A 14,403-nucleotide genomic window follows, 5' to 3' on the forward strand; every position below is an offset into this window, starting at 1 on the left:
ATTTATTTATAAAGGAAGGGACTCCAAGAGTGCTTACTATAGGAATACTACAGCATTTTGAGACACATTACATCGCGGTTCTAAAGCAAAACATGGACAGCATATTTTATGTAATCCCAAGATTCAGAATCAACGCAGTACTGAAATGGAATAGCCAGACTATGTGATCTGCTGAAAGCCTGGATCTGAACTCTTTCTGGAACATGGTCCCACCTCTGGATATTCCAAATTTCTGGACTGTTGATAGTTTTGGTTTGACCCACTACAGAGATATGGGCTAGATCTAAATGTAGAATTTCACCAGAGTTTGGAGGTTTGGGGACAAAGGGGTTTGGAGCTAGGTCTCTCTTGGTATATTTTATACATAATTAGAATTCTCTCTGGTGTTTTGTGAGAGGGTTCATACATATACTATGACAGCATATGGAATGGGTCTGAAGGACCAGACTGAATGCAGTAACTTCTGCTCCACAGCCAGAATGTCAGCTTGGCCCTTGCATCATGGTACACTGTGGCAGCTTTGTCAGCACAAGATTTATTTACAGGTGTTTGAATCCAAAAAAAGCAGATTAGGAAAAACAGAGTTTAGTCGTTTCTGCAACTATGGCCTGATCCAATAGAAAAACTCCCCTTGACTTCAGTAGATATTGGATCAGGTCCCTGGACAATAAATATGATGTTTCCCTCCCTGCTATGCTCCTTTCTTGTCCAACGATTTGGCTCTCAGTTTCCAAGGAGAACCTTCAGCTTCCCTACAAGAGGGTTGGCTCCTGCACCACAGAAAGAGCCAGTGAAATCATCCATGCCAAGAGCCCAAACCATGGCTCCTCCGTAGCGCTTCTCCTTCAGGAACTGGGTCTGCAGAAAAAGAACAGACAGCTATGTGCAACGTCCACTGCTATTTAAAACTGGCATGTAGTAATGTGCCTTAGGGAACAATACTGAATTGGGAGGGGGGTGGCTCAGATGAGGTCTTTTGTATCTCTAACTTTGCCTCCATTGACACCAGGTAACCAGAAATTGTTTCAGAGGAAGCACAGCATCTGCTAGGCAATAAAGTGGCCCACACAAATACACTTACAGTACAGCGTGCAGCGCAGCACCATATGTGCCCAGTGCAGCAAGAATGTGCCAAGCAGACTTCAGTGAAACATATGTAGGATCATCCTTGTGTGGTGGAGCCACTTGGGATTGCTAAGAACAGGTGAAACGTACTCAAAGCTCCTGTTATTTCCAGTTGTGCCTGTCTAACCAATCACAGTGCAGGCCTTGAAATAAATTCCTTTCTCTGGAGAGGTTTCTATAGTATTTTAGTGCGATTTCAATTATATAAACTTTAGGAAGAAACGTAATGTCTCCACTTGAGCTCTGAGTCTTCTTCCTCATGAGCCCTACCACTCCATTCCTAACAAGGTCTGCTCAGAGGGCTACATCCCAAGCTGGTGTAGGTTGGCATCATTCCACTGACTTTCTAGGGGGCCACACTGATTTACATCGTCTGAGGATTTGGCCCCGTGCCCCTGCCCGGAAGTTGGCATTGTCTCATCCACTAAGGGACACTTATATGTTCCTGTTTCCAAGGCTTTCTAATGAGGATCTTGTGAAAATGACAAGAACCCACCTTGATCTCAAAGCTCCTCACATTGTCATATCCGACCCACTCTCTGTCTTTGAAGGCATATGGGACCTTCTGCGCTTCAATCCAGCTGGTGGTGGCTCCTTTTAAGAACGTGCAAACCTGTGTAAATGAAAGTCAGTAACGGCCAGTGAGCCAGATTCACTACATATGAGGACACATTCTAAGTTTAAACAGAAAGTTTGGGGGGGAAGAGATGACTTAAGCAATCTATAGTCCTGTCCATTACAACAAATGTTTGTCACATACAAGAAAAGTATAAACAAATAAAAAAGCAAGTTTGCTCTAGAAATCTTGTATGGAGGAAGAATGGTACAGTGGTTAGCACACTGGCTTGGGACCCAGGTTCAAATCCCTGCTCCACCACAGACTCCCCGGTGTGACCTCAGGCAAATCTCTCTGTGCCTCAGTTTCCAATCTATAAAACAGGCATAATCTCCCTGCCCTGCCTCACAGGGTGGTCAGGAGGACAAATACATTAAAGATAGGTGCTCAGACACTACAGTAATAGGGGGCCATGGAAGAACCAGCGATAGATATAACTTGCTTGAAATGCTTACCTCAAAGTAAGCCAAGATGCCAGATTCACGGGTATACACCCCAGGAGACCCACCCCCGGAGGCTGGAGCACCAACCCCAGTATTCGTAGTAGAAAGCTTGAAAGTTCGTCCATACGTTGGGAATCCCATAATGAGTTTCTCAGCTGGAGCACCATTATCCTGCCAGTATTTCATAGCATATTCCTGTAGGAAGAAAACCCTTCACAGTAACATGACTTTCACCCCAGACAAATACCAAACCCTGGGCCTGATCCATTGAAGTTGGTGGAAAGATTCCTATTGACTTCAATGGTCCTTGGATCTAGCCCTGTATTGTTATTTGTTTTCTTACACAGTTGTAGAAAGGAACTTTGTCATAGTCATCCGAGCCCTTGTGCAAGGGGCTGTTGTGTCCCGTGACAGACGCCCAACTTCCATGGAAGTCGTAGGTCATCACATTGATAAAATCAAGACTCCTAAATACAAACAAAACAAATGCCACAGTAAGGAATCCATTTCCTAAAAGACTAAGACCTCTTCACTCTGAAGGGCTTAAGAACACCAGACTAAAGAAGTACAAGACAAGCTAGATTGTGTTAAAGATGGTAAGTCCTTCAGGATCATCCTTAGATATTGGATAACAACATTTGATGTAGAGAGCGATCTAAACTGAAACCTTTTCTCCAAGCTCCCAAACTTTGGTGGTTTGGATAAAATTGGACTAGGATCCGAATTAACCCTGGGATTGATTTCATTGGATTATTCTTTAATGTGGATAGAAAAGAAGAGCAAGACAGACAAACTTTCAGGATTATTACCTAACGACATCTACTGGGACTACATCCAAAGTCAAGCCAACAGACCCTACAATGCACAGACTTTTCCTTATGTTCTCGCTAGCCATCTTGCAGAAATCATTTTGACTTACCTCCCCAGTGCAGCAACTTCATATCCAGCATCCATGGTGTCTTTACTGGAAGACACAGCTGCTGAAACCAATAGCCTTGCACGTCCTGTTCTTTGTCCTTCTTCAACAAAAGCTGCTACCATTTCCTGCAAGTATAAAACAAAGAGCAACGGTCAGTCTTGTTCACTTGAGATAAAGAACAATCTAATGGGAATTAGGCCTTTTTTAAAATTTGCAAACGTCTGCAAATAATTTGAATACCCCTAATGTTGTCTGTGATCACCCTTTATCTCATGTCAAAATAAGCACTTTTCAGGCACAACTAACAAGTTACAGGATTACACGTCAGCAATTAACTAAAACATTTCAATGACTTTGATGAGCTTTGGATCAGGCTATCGACTGTACTCCTGTACCTGAACTAAAATGGTGAAGCGATGCTTGTCCTCTGGAGGGCTTCCCCTGGAACCAGGATATTCCCAGTCGAGATCTAGCCCATCAAACTTATACTTGCGGAGAAAATCAGTCACTGAATTGATGAATGTTTTACGATTAGCAGGCGAGGAAACCATGGCAGTAAATCTGGAAGAAATCATTTTTGTCTGACGATTGCATTATTAGCCCCACCCGCCTTTGGTCCTCCAGTCTTTCCAGATGGCCAGATTCTGAGCTGGTGTAAATCAAGGTAGTGCCACTGATTTCAATGGTGTTATGTTGTTTTCCGCCAGCTGAGGACCTGGCCCATAGTTTCCATCATACCATCTATTATCTCAACAGCCTTATCTCTCTGCTGATGTCTAATGCTTTTCATTATTGTTTTTGTAATCAGATTTCTCTTCTCTAAACCTTTTCCCTTCATCTCTTCCCCCTCCACATCGTTGCAACATTACCTCCTCTTTTCATCATCTAACCATCAATTACTAACAAAACAGAGGTCTAAGCATAAGGCTCGATCATGTGCTGAGCCCCCAGACCCCAGTCCAGCAAAGCCCAGCTTTAAGTCCAGGAGTAGTCCCCGTGAAGTCAATTGCACTGCTCACATACTTAAAGTTATGCACATGCTTAGGTGCTTTGCTGGATAGGGGCTCAGCACCTTGTAGGATTTATCCCATAGCACATGATCCAAAGCCTGCTGAAGTTAACGAGAATCTGTCTATTGAATTCAATAGGCTTTAGATATATCCAGGCTTGGAAGGATTCAGTTTTAAATCAGAAAAATGTCAGTACACAAAGTACGCTCATACCTTAAATACTGCGTGCAGATCTGGTCACCCCATCTCAAAAGAGATGCATTAGAATTGGAAAAGGTACAGAGAAGGGAAACAAAACTGATTTGGGGTATGGAACAGCATCCATACGAGGAGAGATTAAAAAGACGGGGACTGTTCATCTTAGAAAAGAGAAGACTTAGGGGGATATAGAGGTCTATAAAATCGTGAATGATTTGGAGAAAGTGAATAGGGAAGTGTTATTTACCCCTTAACATGGCACAAGAACTAGGGATCATCCATGGAAATGAATAGACAGCAGCTTTAAATTAACATAAGGAAGCACTTCTTCGCACAACGCACAGTCAACCTGCGGAACGCATTGCCAGGAGATGTTGTGAAGGCTATAAATATATCTGGGTTCAAAAAAGAATTAGATACGTTCATGAAAGATAGGTCCATCAACAGCTATTAGCCAAGATGGTCAGGGATGCAATCCCATGCTCTGTATGTCCCTAAATCTCTGACTGCCAGAAGCTGGGACTGGACAGCAAGGGATGGATCATCCAATAATTGCCTTGTTCTGTTCATTCTTCTGAAACATTTGGCACTGGTCACAGGCGGAAGACAGGATACTGGGCTAGGCAGACCACTGGTCTGACCCAGTATGGCCATTCTTATGTTCTTATGATTTCACCATACACACACAAACTGATAAAAAAATGTTTCCAGCAATAATAATAAAAATTTACAGATAGACCAAGTAAGAAAAATGCTGCCCGACAACTTCTTAGAGTCAAAATCCAGTGCTTTAGACTTCTGAATTAGGTTTCTTACAAATGTACTAGCCAATGAATAGTCCAAACAGGTATGACTTGTTGATATAAGGACATGTGATGTTGACAATTTGTATTTTAAGAGTTAATAAAGCTTTAACATTTTGAATCTCAGCATTTACAGTCATTAAATAATTGTTTGACATCCCCCCATAATTTCATGCAACTTTAAAAATTTAAATTTAAAAATTCTTAGAAATAAACATTAATGTTATCCATCAAAATTATTTTTAAAAATATATCAAATTTGGCCAAGTCCAAATATATCCCATTATCTAGACTCTGGAATAATAATTATTATTATTTGTGTTGCAGTATCACCTAGAGGCTCAAAACTGGTGCTCCATTGTACTGGGCACTGTATAAACACATAGTAAAAGTCAGTCATTGCCCCAAAGAGTTTACAATCCAAATAGACAAGACAAAACCAGGGTGTTAAGGGAAACCGAGGCACAGAGAAGGAAGTGACTTGCCCAAGATCACATAGCAAGTTAGAGGCGGAGCTGGGAATAGAACCCAAATCTGAGTCCCAGCCCAATGTTCTGTCCAGCCAATCAGCCTTCCTCTTCATGCAGTAAGAAATCATATGCTCTTATGGATAAAGCACTGGATTGGGACTCAGAAGAGCTGGGGTTCTATTCCTGACTCTACCATTGTTCTGTTGTGTGACCTTGAGCAAGTCACTTCATGGTTCTGTGTCTCAGTTTCCCCATCTGTACAATGGGAATAATGATACTGACCTCCTTTGTAAAACGTTTTGACATTTTCCAATGAGCTAAGCATTATTATTATTGTTGTTATTACTACTGTAACCCATGTCCTCTATCCCACATTGTGCGTTATACTTTCTCATTTTGATTGCCACTGTCTTCATTAACAGTCAATACAACTGTTAAAGGAATATAGGACCCTCTTCCTTGCCGTCACCAACACCATCTTAAAAAATGAAGGGAAAAGTTCTTACTTTTGAGTACCAAAGTTTCCACCTCCAACAGCCAGGAGCGTGACAAGTTTCTTATTTCTAGAAAGCAGGAAAAAGTATTGGGGGGGGGGAATTAAGTCAATAAAGATGATTATTTATTTATTTTTAAAATCTATTGTCAGCTTTTAAACAATCTTCTCTATTCACACCTCCTTAGTGGAGTTATTCCAAGTTTACACCCCTCTGACTGAGGTCAGAACCTTGCCCATTATCCTTTGCTCATGACACTGAAGTCTACTGGCATGAAACTGATTCAACACCGATACATCTAGAGATGGGTTCGAACAAAGGCCAGAAACTCAAAAAGCCCCTCCTAAATTTCTGAGGAATTGAAGTTTGGATCTGAATATCATAATAAGGGCCTTTCTGGAACTCCTGATTTGAACACCTCTTTGGTGTTGGTGAGGGTTGCAATGCAAACCCAGTTCTAAATTTTGCAGAGCAAACCTCTCTCTGTTTACTTGACAGGTTTCAGAGTAACAGCCGTGTTAGTCTGTATTCGCAAAAAGAAAAGGAGTACTTGTGGCACCTTAGAGACTAACTGTTTCTTCATGGTATGATGAGGCAACCAGAATAATCTAAACCTGCCTTAAGCAGAATTTTAAACAACAATTATCAAGTGAACTGTAAAGAAAACAACCCATTTACTTCCTGTTTTGCTACTTGTTGATGAACAAAGACCAAAACTCTTGGAAAAGGTTTACATTTTGATTGGTTTTGTTTGTTTTTTCTTGGTTGTTGGGGCCCTGATTGTTCTTTTTATTCAGACCTTGTCTATCCTAGGAAACTCTTTGCACAGCCGGTGAACTAGCAGGGTTATAACATGAAAGATACCAGGGAAGACTTATTTTTTAATTGGTAGGGAAAATTATTTGTACTTAGACTGTATAAAACTCTGGATTTGGTTTGTTTTTACTAATAGCTGCTTTAACTAAATGTTCTTTTTAAGAAAAGGATTTTGCAAACACATTTCCCAATCCACATTTCTGAGACACTCAAAAGTCCTTCAACTAAAAACTAAGGGAAAATATGATTTTGACATCCTGGTTATTTCTAAGAATAAAAAACAAGCAGGAAAAAAAACCTGAAACACAAGGAAGCAAAAAGGGGCACAAAACCCCATGTTATTCATTTATAGGTCACCTTTAAATGAACTAGTTTTTAAAATCCTCTACACATTAGACGTTACTTACTTCTCTTTTAGGGCATTGAACTGCCTGTAGAGGGTTTCATCATTCCATTCCACAGTGGTGATCTTATGGTTATTCATCCCAGCAAAAGCATAGATCAAGTGGGTACACAGGAGGGGGTCCACATTTTCTGGAGTGTACTTGGCCGGTCCTGTCCTGTACTGAGACCAGTTAGTAAAGTAGCACATAAGTTTGTAGGCAGAGCCTGGTTAAAAAAAAAAGAACAAACAGTGGCACCGGTGTGTTAGTAATACGTCATAGGTGGGATAAATCTAGGAATCTCATGGGCTGACGGCCACCCCAAACATGGCATGGCTACACAATCAACTGGTTAGAATTCGTGAGCCATGATCTCATCTGTATATACTGTATTAACGACTGATGTCTCAGGGCTGTAAACTTTAAATCCCTATGTGGGGGGCAGACTTTTTAAAGATATTTAAGTGCCTAGTAAGATTTTCAAAAGCTCCAAAGCACCCAGCTCCCAGGAAGTCAGACACCTCTCTACATCTTTAGGCACTGGCTTAAATACCTTTAAAAATCTGGCCCAACATTCCTTGGCTACTAAGCACCAAACTATAAATGGAGTCAGTACTCCAGATTCCCATCAGTGCTTCTGCATGGTTCTCTTGCTTCCCAGTTCACGGCAGACAATGTAGTGGAAAGGACACACATGTTTCATCCTCATAGACAATATGACATCTGGAACTTTATCTATTACAGGTGTGTGTGGCTGGCAATATAGACAAATGACATCATTTTCACATTAGATCGGGGTGCTGGAACAATTTTTATAGTGGGGGTGCTGATGGTGGAAACCATGGAAGCCATGTATTTGGGTTGTTATTACTATTTCAAGCCAGGGGTATGGCAACACCCCCAGCACCAGCACCCTTGTTTTAGATCATATATAATTCAATAAAGGGCCTCATGTGAGTCCAACAAGTAAAACATACACCAGTTGCCCTAATGACAGGTTTCAGAGTAGCAGCCGTGTTAGTCGGTATCCGCAAAAAGAAAAGGAGGACTTGTGGCACCTTACAGACTAACAAATTTATTTGAGCATAAGCTTTCGTGAGCTACAGCTCACTTCATCGGATGCATTCAAAGTTGCCCTAAGTTATACATATGTTCGTTCCATGTGGAAACACCAGGTTAGTATAAAGCTTCCCCTCCCCTTGTCAAGACTATGTAACACTTTCTCATCCTTTGCCAGTCCTAAAGTCCATATTCAGCGCCTGATTTTACTCTCGCACTGGTGTAAATCAGGAGTAGCTCCTTCGAAGGCAATGGAGTTGCACCATTGGGAGAGGATTATCATGTCATCAGTCTTCACTTAGGCAAAATTCTCATGAACTTCAGTGACAGATTTGCCTGTAATAGGAATGGGTGAAAACTGAACAGGGACTTGGGGATTTGACCCATTGTCTCTATTTATATTATCGGCCCCCAGACACCTAAACAGGGAACAAGACATTCTTACCCAGGTGCAGCTGCACAAGAATGGCCAAGCCTGCAAACCAAATGAAAATGCATTAGAAAATAAGTCAGTCTGGTACTTTGTACTTTTGGCACCCATTCACTTAGGGTGAAATTCATTCCTGCGCAGAGGGGCCAGCACCATTTAAACCCCCATTCGCGCCCTCAAAGTGCTGCATAGGCCTTCTGCATGTGGGTGAATCTTACCCATTAGGCATAAGGTAGCCAAAATCCATTAGAGCAAAGTCTTTGCTGAAACATTCCCATGTAGGATGCTGCTGTTTCATAGATTTTGAAGGCCAGAAGGGGCCATTAGAAAATCTAGTCTGACCTCCTGCATAACACGTTAGAAAGGCAACAGATTTGTTTGAGTCTCATCCACAGCTTTCAATTCCTGGGTAAGGATTCCCCAACTGTAATGGTTAAAGTGTCACTGGGAAGGGATCAGATTTACTCACCAGCCCATAGCAGCATCTTCCCCACCTCAGCTTCAGATTTTGGCTTCAGGAATTACCTATAAATGGGAAGGGGGAAAAAAAAAAAAAAGACTTGTATAGGAAACATGGGACCAACAGTGGAAGTTGCAGGGTAGACAGGGGTCCAGGCAGCTGCCCATGTTTGATGCAACTCTTCTCAATACTGTATAAGTCTAGGTGACCCAGCAGCTGAAATTCCAGTGATCCCCAGTACAACTGCTCCCAATGTTGTCCCCTCTGTTGGAGCTGAACTGGACATAACAATGAAGTAAAATTTTAGAATGTGGTCCTAGTGCAGATAGGACTGAAACAGGGAAGAACAAATATTAGTGCTCTGCTAACAATAGTTTAAAAACACATGGGAATAACTGCAGCAGCTATGCACACATAAAAGCAAGCGTATAACGTGCGATTATAAGACACATACTTTCTCAATGCACTTGGCAAAAAATCTTTTTAAAACCAAACCTATAAAATAAATCATGCATTTTAAGTTACCTTTCCAGAGTCTCCTGTATCCCCAACTTAGACCTGTTGCCACAACTTACAATTCAACTCACAAAACAAAGCTAAAATTAAATGAACCCCTCCTTGATATGACCTGCATACAACCACTGACCTGGCAAATCCCTGCAGCATAACCCAGGGTAGCTACCTGCTTCTTTCTGTTGCCTACCTCTGCCTATTATATATACAGGAAGGATATCCACTCCCATACAAATATACATACTGAGCTCGCATTTGTTAACTCCCCACTTCCTGCATTTTTCCCTCATAAACCCCATGATCAGACCAATGTTTTCAGGAAATAACCATAACAGAATTGCGCCATAAAAAGGCAGCTGGTAAAACTTGTTCTAAAGAAGTCACCAGCTTAGGTAAGAGCAGCAGTTCCAATTAATTTTACCCCATTTACCAGGCCAGTCAGTGGCCCACTCACTCCTCCACCACTTTTACATTGCATAATTCAGCATAGAGCGCTCGCCAGGCATCACAGAGTGTCGTGCAATGTACCATGGTGCCATTATTTTGCACTTTTATCCATGCATTAATTACTATTATTAAATATTACCATAACAATTAAAGGCTTAACTGATTGTGCTGGGCGTATAGCAAGAGAGAGTCTCTGCCCTAGAAACCACTGTATAAACAGACAAGACAGAGAAAGAGAGGCAGAATGGAAATGTATGTCTTGCCACTTGCTCTCATCCCTTGTTGGTTAAGTGCCCCAGTTACTAATTTTCTGCCTCCTTCCATTTACAGAAGTAGAGTGGCATGAAGTTTGTCCTGATATTCATCTTATGGGTTTAAAGGTAGAGGAGGCCTGGGATTATTTTAAATTAAAGCTGCAGAAGCTATCGGAAGCCTGCATCCCAAGAAAGGGAAAAAAATTCATAGGCAGGAGTTGTAGACCAAGCTGGATGAGCAAGCATCTTAGAGAGGTAATTAAGAAAAAGCAGAAAGCATATAGGGAGTGGAAGAAGGGAGGGATCAGTAAGGAAAGCTACCTTATTGAGGTCAGAATATGTAGGGATAAAGTGAGACAGGCTAAAAGTCAAGTAGAGTTGGACCTTGCAAAGGGAATTAAAACCAATAGTAAAAGGTTCTATAGTCATATAAATAGGAAGAAAACAAAGAAAGAAGAAGTGGGACCGCTAAAAACTGAGGATGGAGTGGAGGTCAAGGATAATCTAGGCATGGCCCAATATCTAAACAAATACTTTGCCTCAGTCTTTAATAAGACTAAAGAGGATCTTAGGGATAATGGTAGCATGATAAATGGGAATGAGGATATGGAGGTAGACATCACCATATCTGAGGTAGAAGCGAAACTCAAACAGCTTAATGGGACTAAATCAGGGGGCCCAGATAATCTTCATCCAAGAATATTAAAAGAGTTGGCACAAGAAATTGCAAGCCCATTAGCAAGAATTTTTAATGAATCTGTAAACTCAGGGGTTGTACCGTATGATTGGAGAATTGCTAACATAGTTCCTATTTTTAAGAAAGGGAAAAAAAGTGATCCAAGTAATTATAGGCCTGTTAGTTTGACATCTGTAGTATGCAAGGTCTTGGAAAAAATTTTGAAGGAGAAGGTAGTTAAGGACATCGAAGTCAATGGTAAATGGGACAAAATACAACATGGTTTTACAAAAGGTAGATCGTGCCAAACCAACCTGATCTCCTTCTTTGAGAGAGTAACAGATTTTTTAGATAAAGGAAACGCAGTGGATCTAATTTACTTAGATTTTAGTAAGGCGTTTGATACTGTGCCACATGGGGAATTATTAGTTAAATTGGATAAGATGGGCATCAATAGGAAAATTGAAAGGTGGATAGGGAATTGGTTAAAGGGGAGACTACAACGGGTCCTACTGAAAGGTGAACTGTCAAGTTGGAGGGAGGTTACCAGTGGAGTTCCTCAAGGATCAGTTTTGGGACCAATCTTATTTAATCTTTTTATTACTGACCTGGGCACAAAAAGTGGGAGTGTGCTAATAAAGTTTGCAGATGATACAAAGCTGGGAGGTATTGCTAATTTAGAGAAGGACAGGGATACCCTACAGGAGGAACTGGATGACCTTGTAAACTGGAGTAATAGGAATAGGATGAAATTTAATAGTGAGAAGTGTAAGGTCATGCATTGAGGGATTAATAACAAAAATTTTAGTTATAAGCTAGGGACGCATCAACTAGAAGTAACGGAGGAGGAAAAGGACCTTGGAGTATTGGTTGATCATAGGATGACTATGAGCTGCCAATGTGATATGGCTGTGAAAAAAGCTAATGTCGTCTTGGGATGCATCAGGAGAGGTATTTCCAGTAGGGATAAGGAGGTTTTAGTACCGTTATATAAGGCACTGGTGAGACCTCACCTGGAATACTGTGTGCAGTTCTGGTCTCCCATGTTTAAGAAGGATGAATTCAAACTGGAACAGGTACAGAGAAGGGCTACTAGGATGATCCGAGGAATGGAAAACTTGTCTTATGAAAGGAGACTCAGGGAGCTTGGCTTGTTTAGCCTAACTAAAAGAAGGTTGAGGGGAGATATGATTGCTCTCTATAAATATATCAGAGGGATAAATACCAGAGAGGGAGAGGAATTATTTAAACTCAGTACCAATGTGGACACAAGAACAAATGGATATAAACTGGCCACTAGGAAATTTAGATTAGAAATTAGACGAAGGTTTCTAACCATCAGAGGAGTGAAGTTTTGGAATAGCCTTCCGAGGGAAGTAGTGGGGGCAAAAGATCTATCTTGCTTTAAGATTAAACTCGATAAGTTTATGGAGGAGATGGTATGATGGGATAACATGGTTTTGGTAATTAAATATTCATGGTAAATAGGCCCAATGGCCTGTGATGGGTTTTTAGATGGGGTAAGATCCAAGTTACCCGGGAAAGAATTTTTTGTAGTATCTGGCTGATGAATCTTGCCCATATGCTCAGGGTTTAGCTGATCGCCATATTTGGGGTCGGGAAGGAATTTTCCTCCAGGGCAGATTGGAAGGCCCTGGAGGTTTTTCGCCTTCCTCTGTAGCATGGGGCACGGGTCGCTTGCTGGAGGATTCTCTGCTCCTTGAGGTCTTCAAACTACAATTTGAGGACTTCAATAGCACAGATATAGGTGTGAGGTCTTTTTTAGGAGTGGTGGGTGAAATTCTGTGGCCTGCATTGTGCAGGAGGTCAGACTAGATGATCATAATGGTCCCTTCTGACCTAAATATCTATGGATCTATGAATCTATGAATCTTCCCTTTCTTCCACTGCTCCTAGCATAACCCACCGGGTATCGCACTAAATCATTCCGCTTCCTCCTTCAAGGTTTACACCTTTCATACGTTTGTAGGCTAGTATGCTCCTCCTTTTACTCACTGTGGAGCCAAACTGCAGTATAGGTTGTTTAGCTCGCTTCATCTTTTCTCATCTACCAATACCTCCAGCTCCCTGATCTTGTCCGAGATCCCTCTAACGTTGCCACTCTGTTCCATGTCATGTTCTAAGTGCACACCTTTGTCCAGTATGATTGTATCTCACCCTTCTCAACTTTTTCTTCCTCAGCTTCACCAAGACTAAAATTCATGGATGAGTAGAAGAATATGGCAAGATGTTAGAGACAAAGAAGGCTCCTGGTCAAGTTCTGACCCATTGGACCTAACTGAGCCTCGTTTATACTCATGAAACCTGAATGACATCTTGAGCCAGATCCTGAGCTGGTGTAAACTGACATAGCTCCACTGAAGTCAATGGAGCTGGGCCCATTTACACCCACATGGGATCTGGCCCAAATCTCTATTGAACAGGTTTATATAGTAGGTCATGATAAATCCCCCAGATTTTTTTTCCCTTTGCCACTCTCAGGAGAGAATATGGGAAGCAAACAATGCTTCCTCTGAGATATCTCGTCTGCAGCCTACACTGTGACTGTCCAGAGAGGCGAAAAATACCAAACGCCTACTCCCTGCTGCAACGATGGACCCGCAAGTGGAAATAACCACCCAGACAATGAACCCGCCATTCCTAAAACTCATGTGAAGTGACTGCCTGGTTCCTGTGTTCAGTTCCAGCCTCCAAGGGAAGACAGCAATGGGAGGTCTTAAAAGAAAATACGGAGATCACTTCTAAGTCAGTGGGCCAGATCCTAAGCTGTTGTAAAAGGTAAATGGTTCTGTTGATTTGAAGTGGTGTTACACCCATTTATACCAGCTGAGGATTTGGACCAATAGGATGATGTCTGATTTTTTCAGCCCCAGTTCCACCCTCAGTTACATGCATGACACAGTAGCCCCCTCAACCTGTGAGTTCCCTCGGTTTCATTAAAAACTTTGAACAGCAAGAGCAATGGGCTAGATGAGACGTTACTCCTTAGGAGGCTGGTATTTTTCAGGCAGCCAGCCAGCTGGCAGAAGCCAATGCAATCAAACCTGCAGCAGCAGGGTAATCTCCTGGCGATTACGTTCCATGAACTGGTCCGAAAAGCAGAGGTAGCAGGTGCAAAGATGTCTTCCTGTTAGGGTCCTTTCTGTGAATTAAAAATACCCTAAACTAGAGTCTATGGCATGAGGACACAGCATAAGAACTGAATAGAATAGAGCTTATCACCTTCTTTCTGAGGAGGCCTGTCAAGAACCCCTCTAGACCAGGGG

The 14,403-nt window shown here is 41.8% G+C and overlaps 1 protein-coding gene across 1 annotated transcript; it reads right to left on the bottom strand.

Annotated features, from left to right (window-relative positions):
- Position 1: 1 nt before the first annotated feature.
- LOC140901160 (acidic mammalian chitinase) lies at positions 2-9,921 on the bottom strand. The gene is made up of 11 exons (XM_073319496.2): positions 9,873-9,921; positions 9,236-9,291; positions 8,782-8,811; positions 7,302-7,503; positions 6,091-6,147; positions 3,499-3,664; positions 3,104-3,228; positions 2,528-2,651; positions 2,197-2,379; positions 1,622-1,738; positions 2-858 (listed from the first exon to the last, which is right to left on the bottom strand). The coding sequence occupies exons 2-11, from the start codon at positions 9,249-9,251 to the stop codon at positions 724-726; spliced, it is 1,155 nt and encodes a 384-aa protein (XP_073175597.2). The 5' UTR covers positions 9,252-9,291; positions 9,873-9,921; the 3' UTR covers positions 2-723.
- Between the last annotated feature and the right edge of the window lie 4,482 nt (positions 9,922-14,403).

The sequence above is a fragment of the Lepidochelys kempii genome, chromosome 21 (assembly GCF_965140285.1).
Source record: "Lepidochelys kempii isolate rLepKem1 chromosome 21, rLepKem1.hap1, whole genome shotgun sequence".
NCBI lineage: Eukaryota > Metazoa > Chordata > Testudines > Cheloniidae > Lepidochelys > Lepidochelys kempii.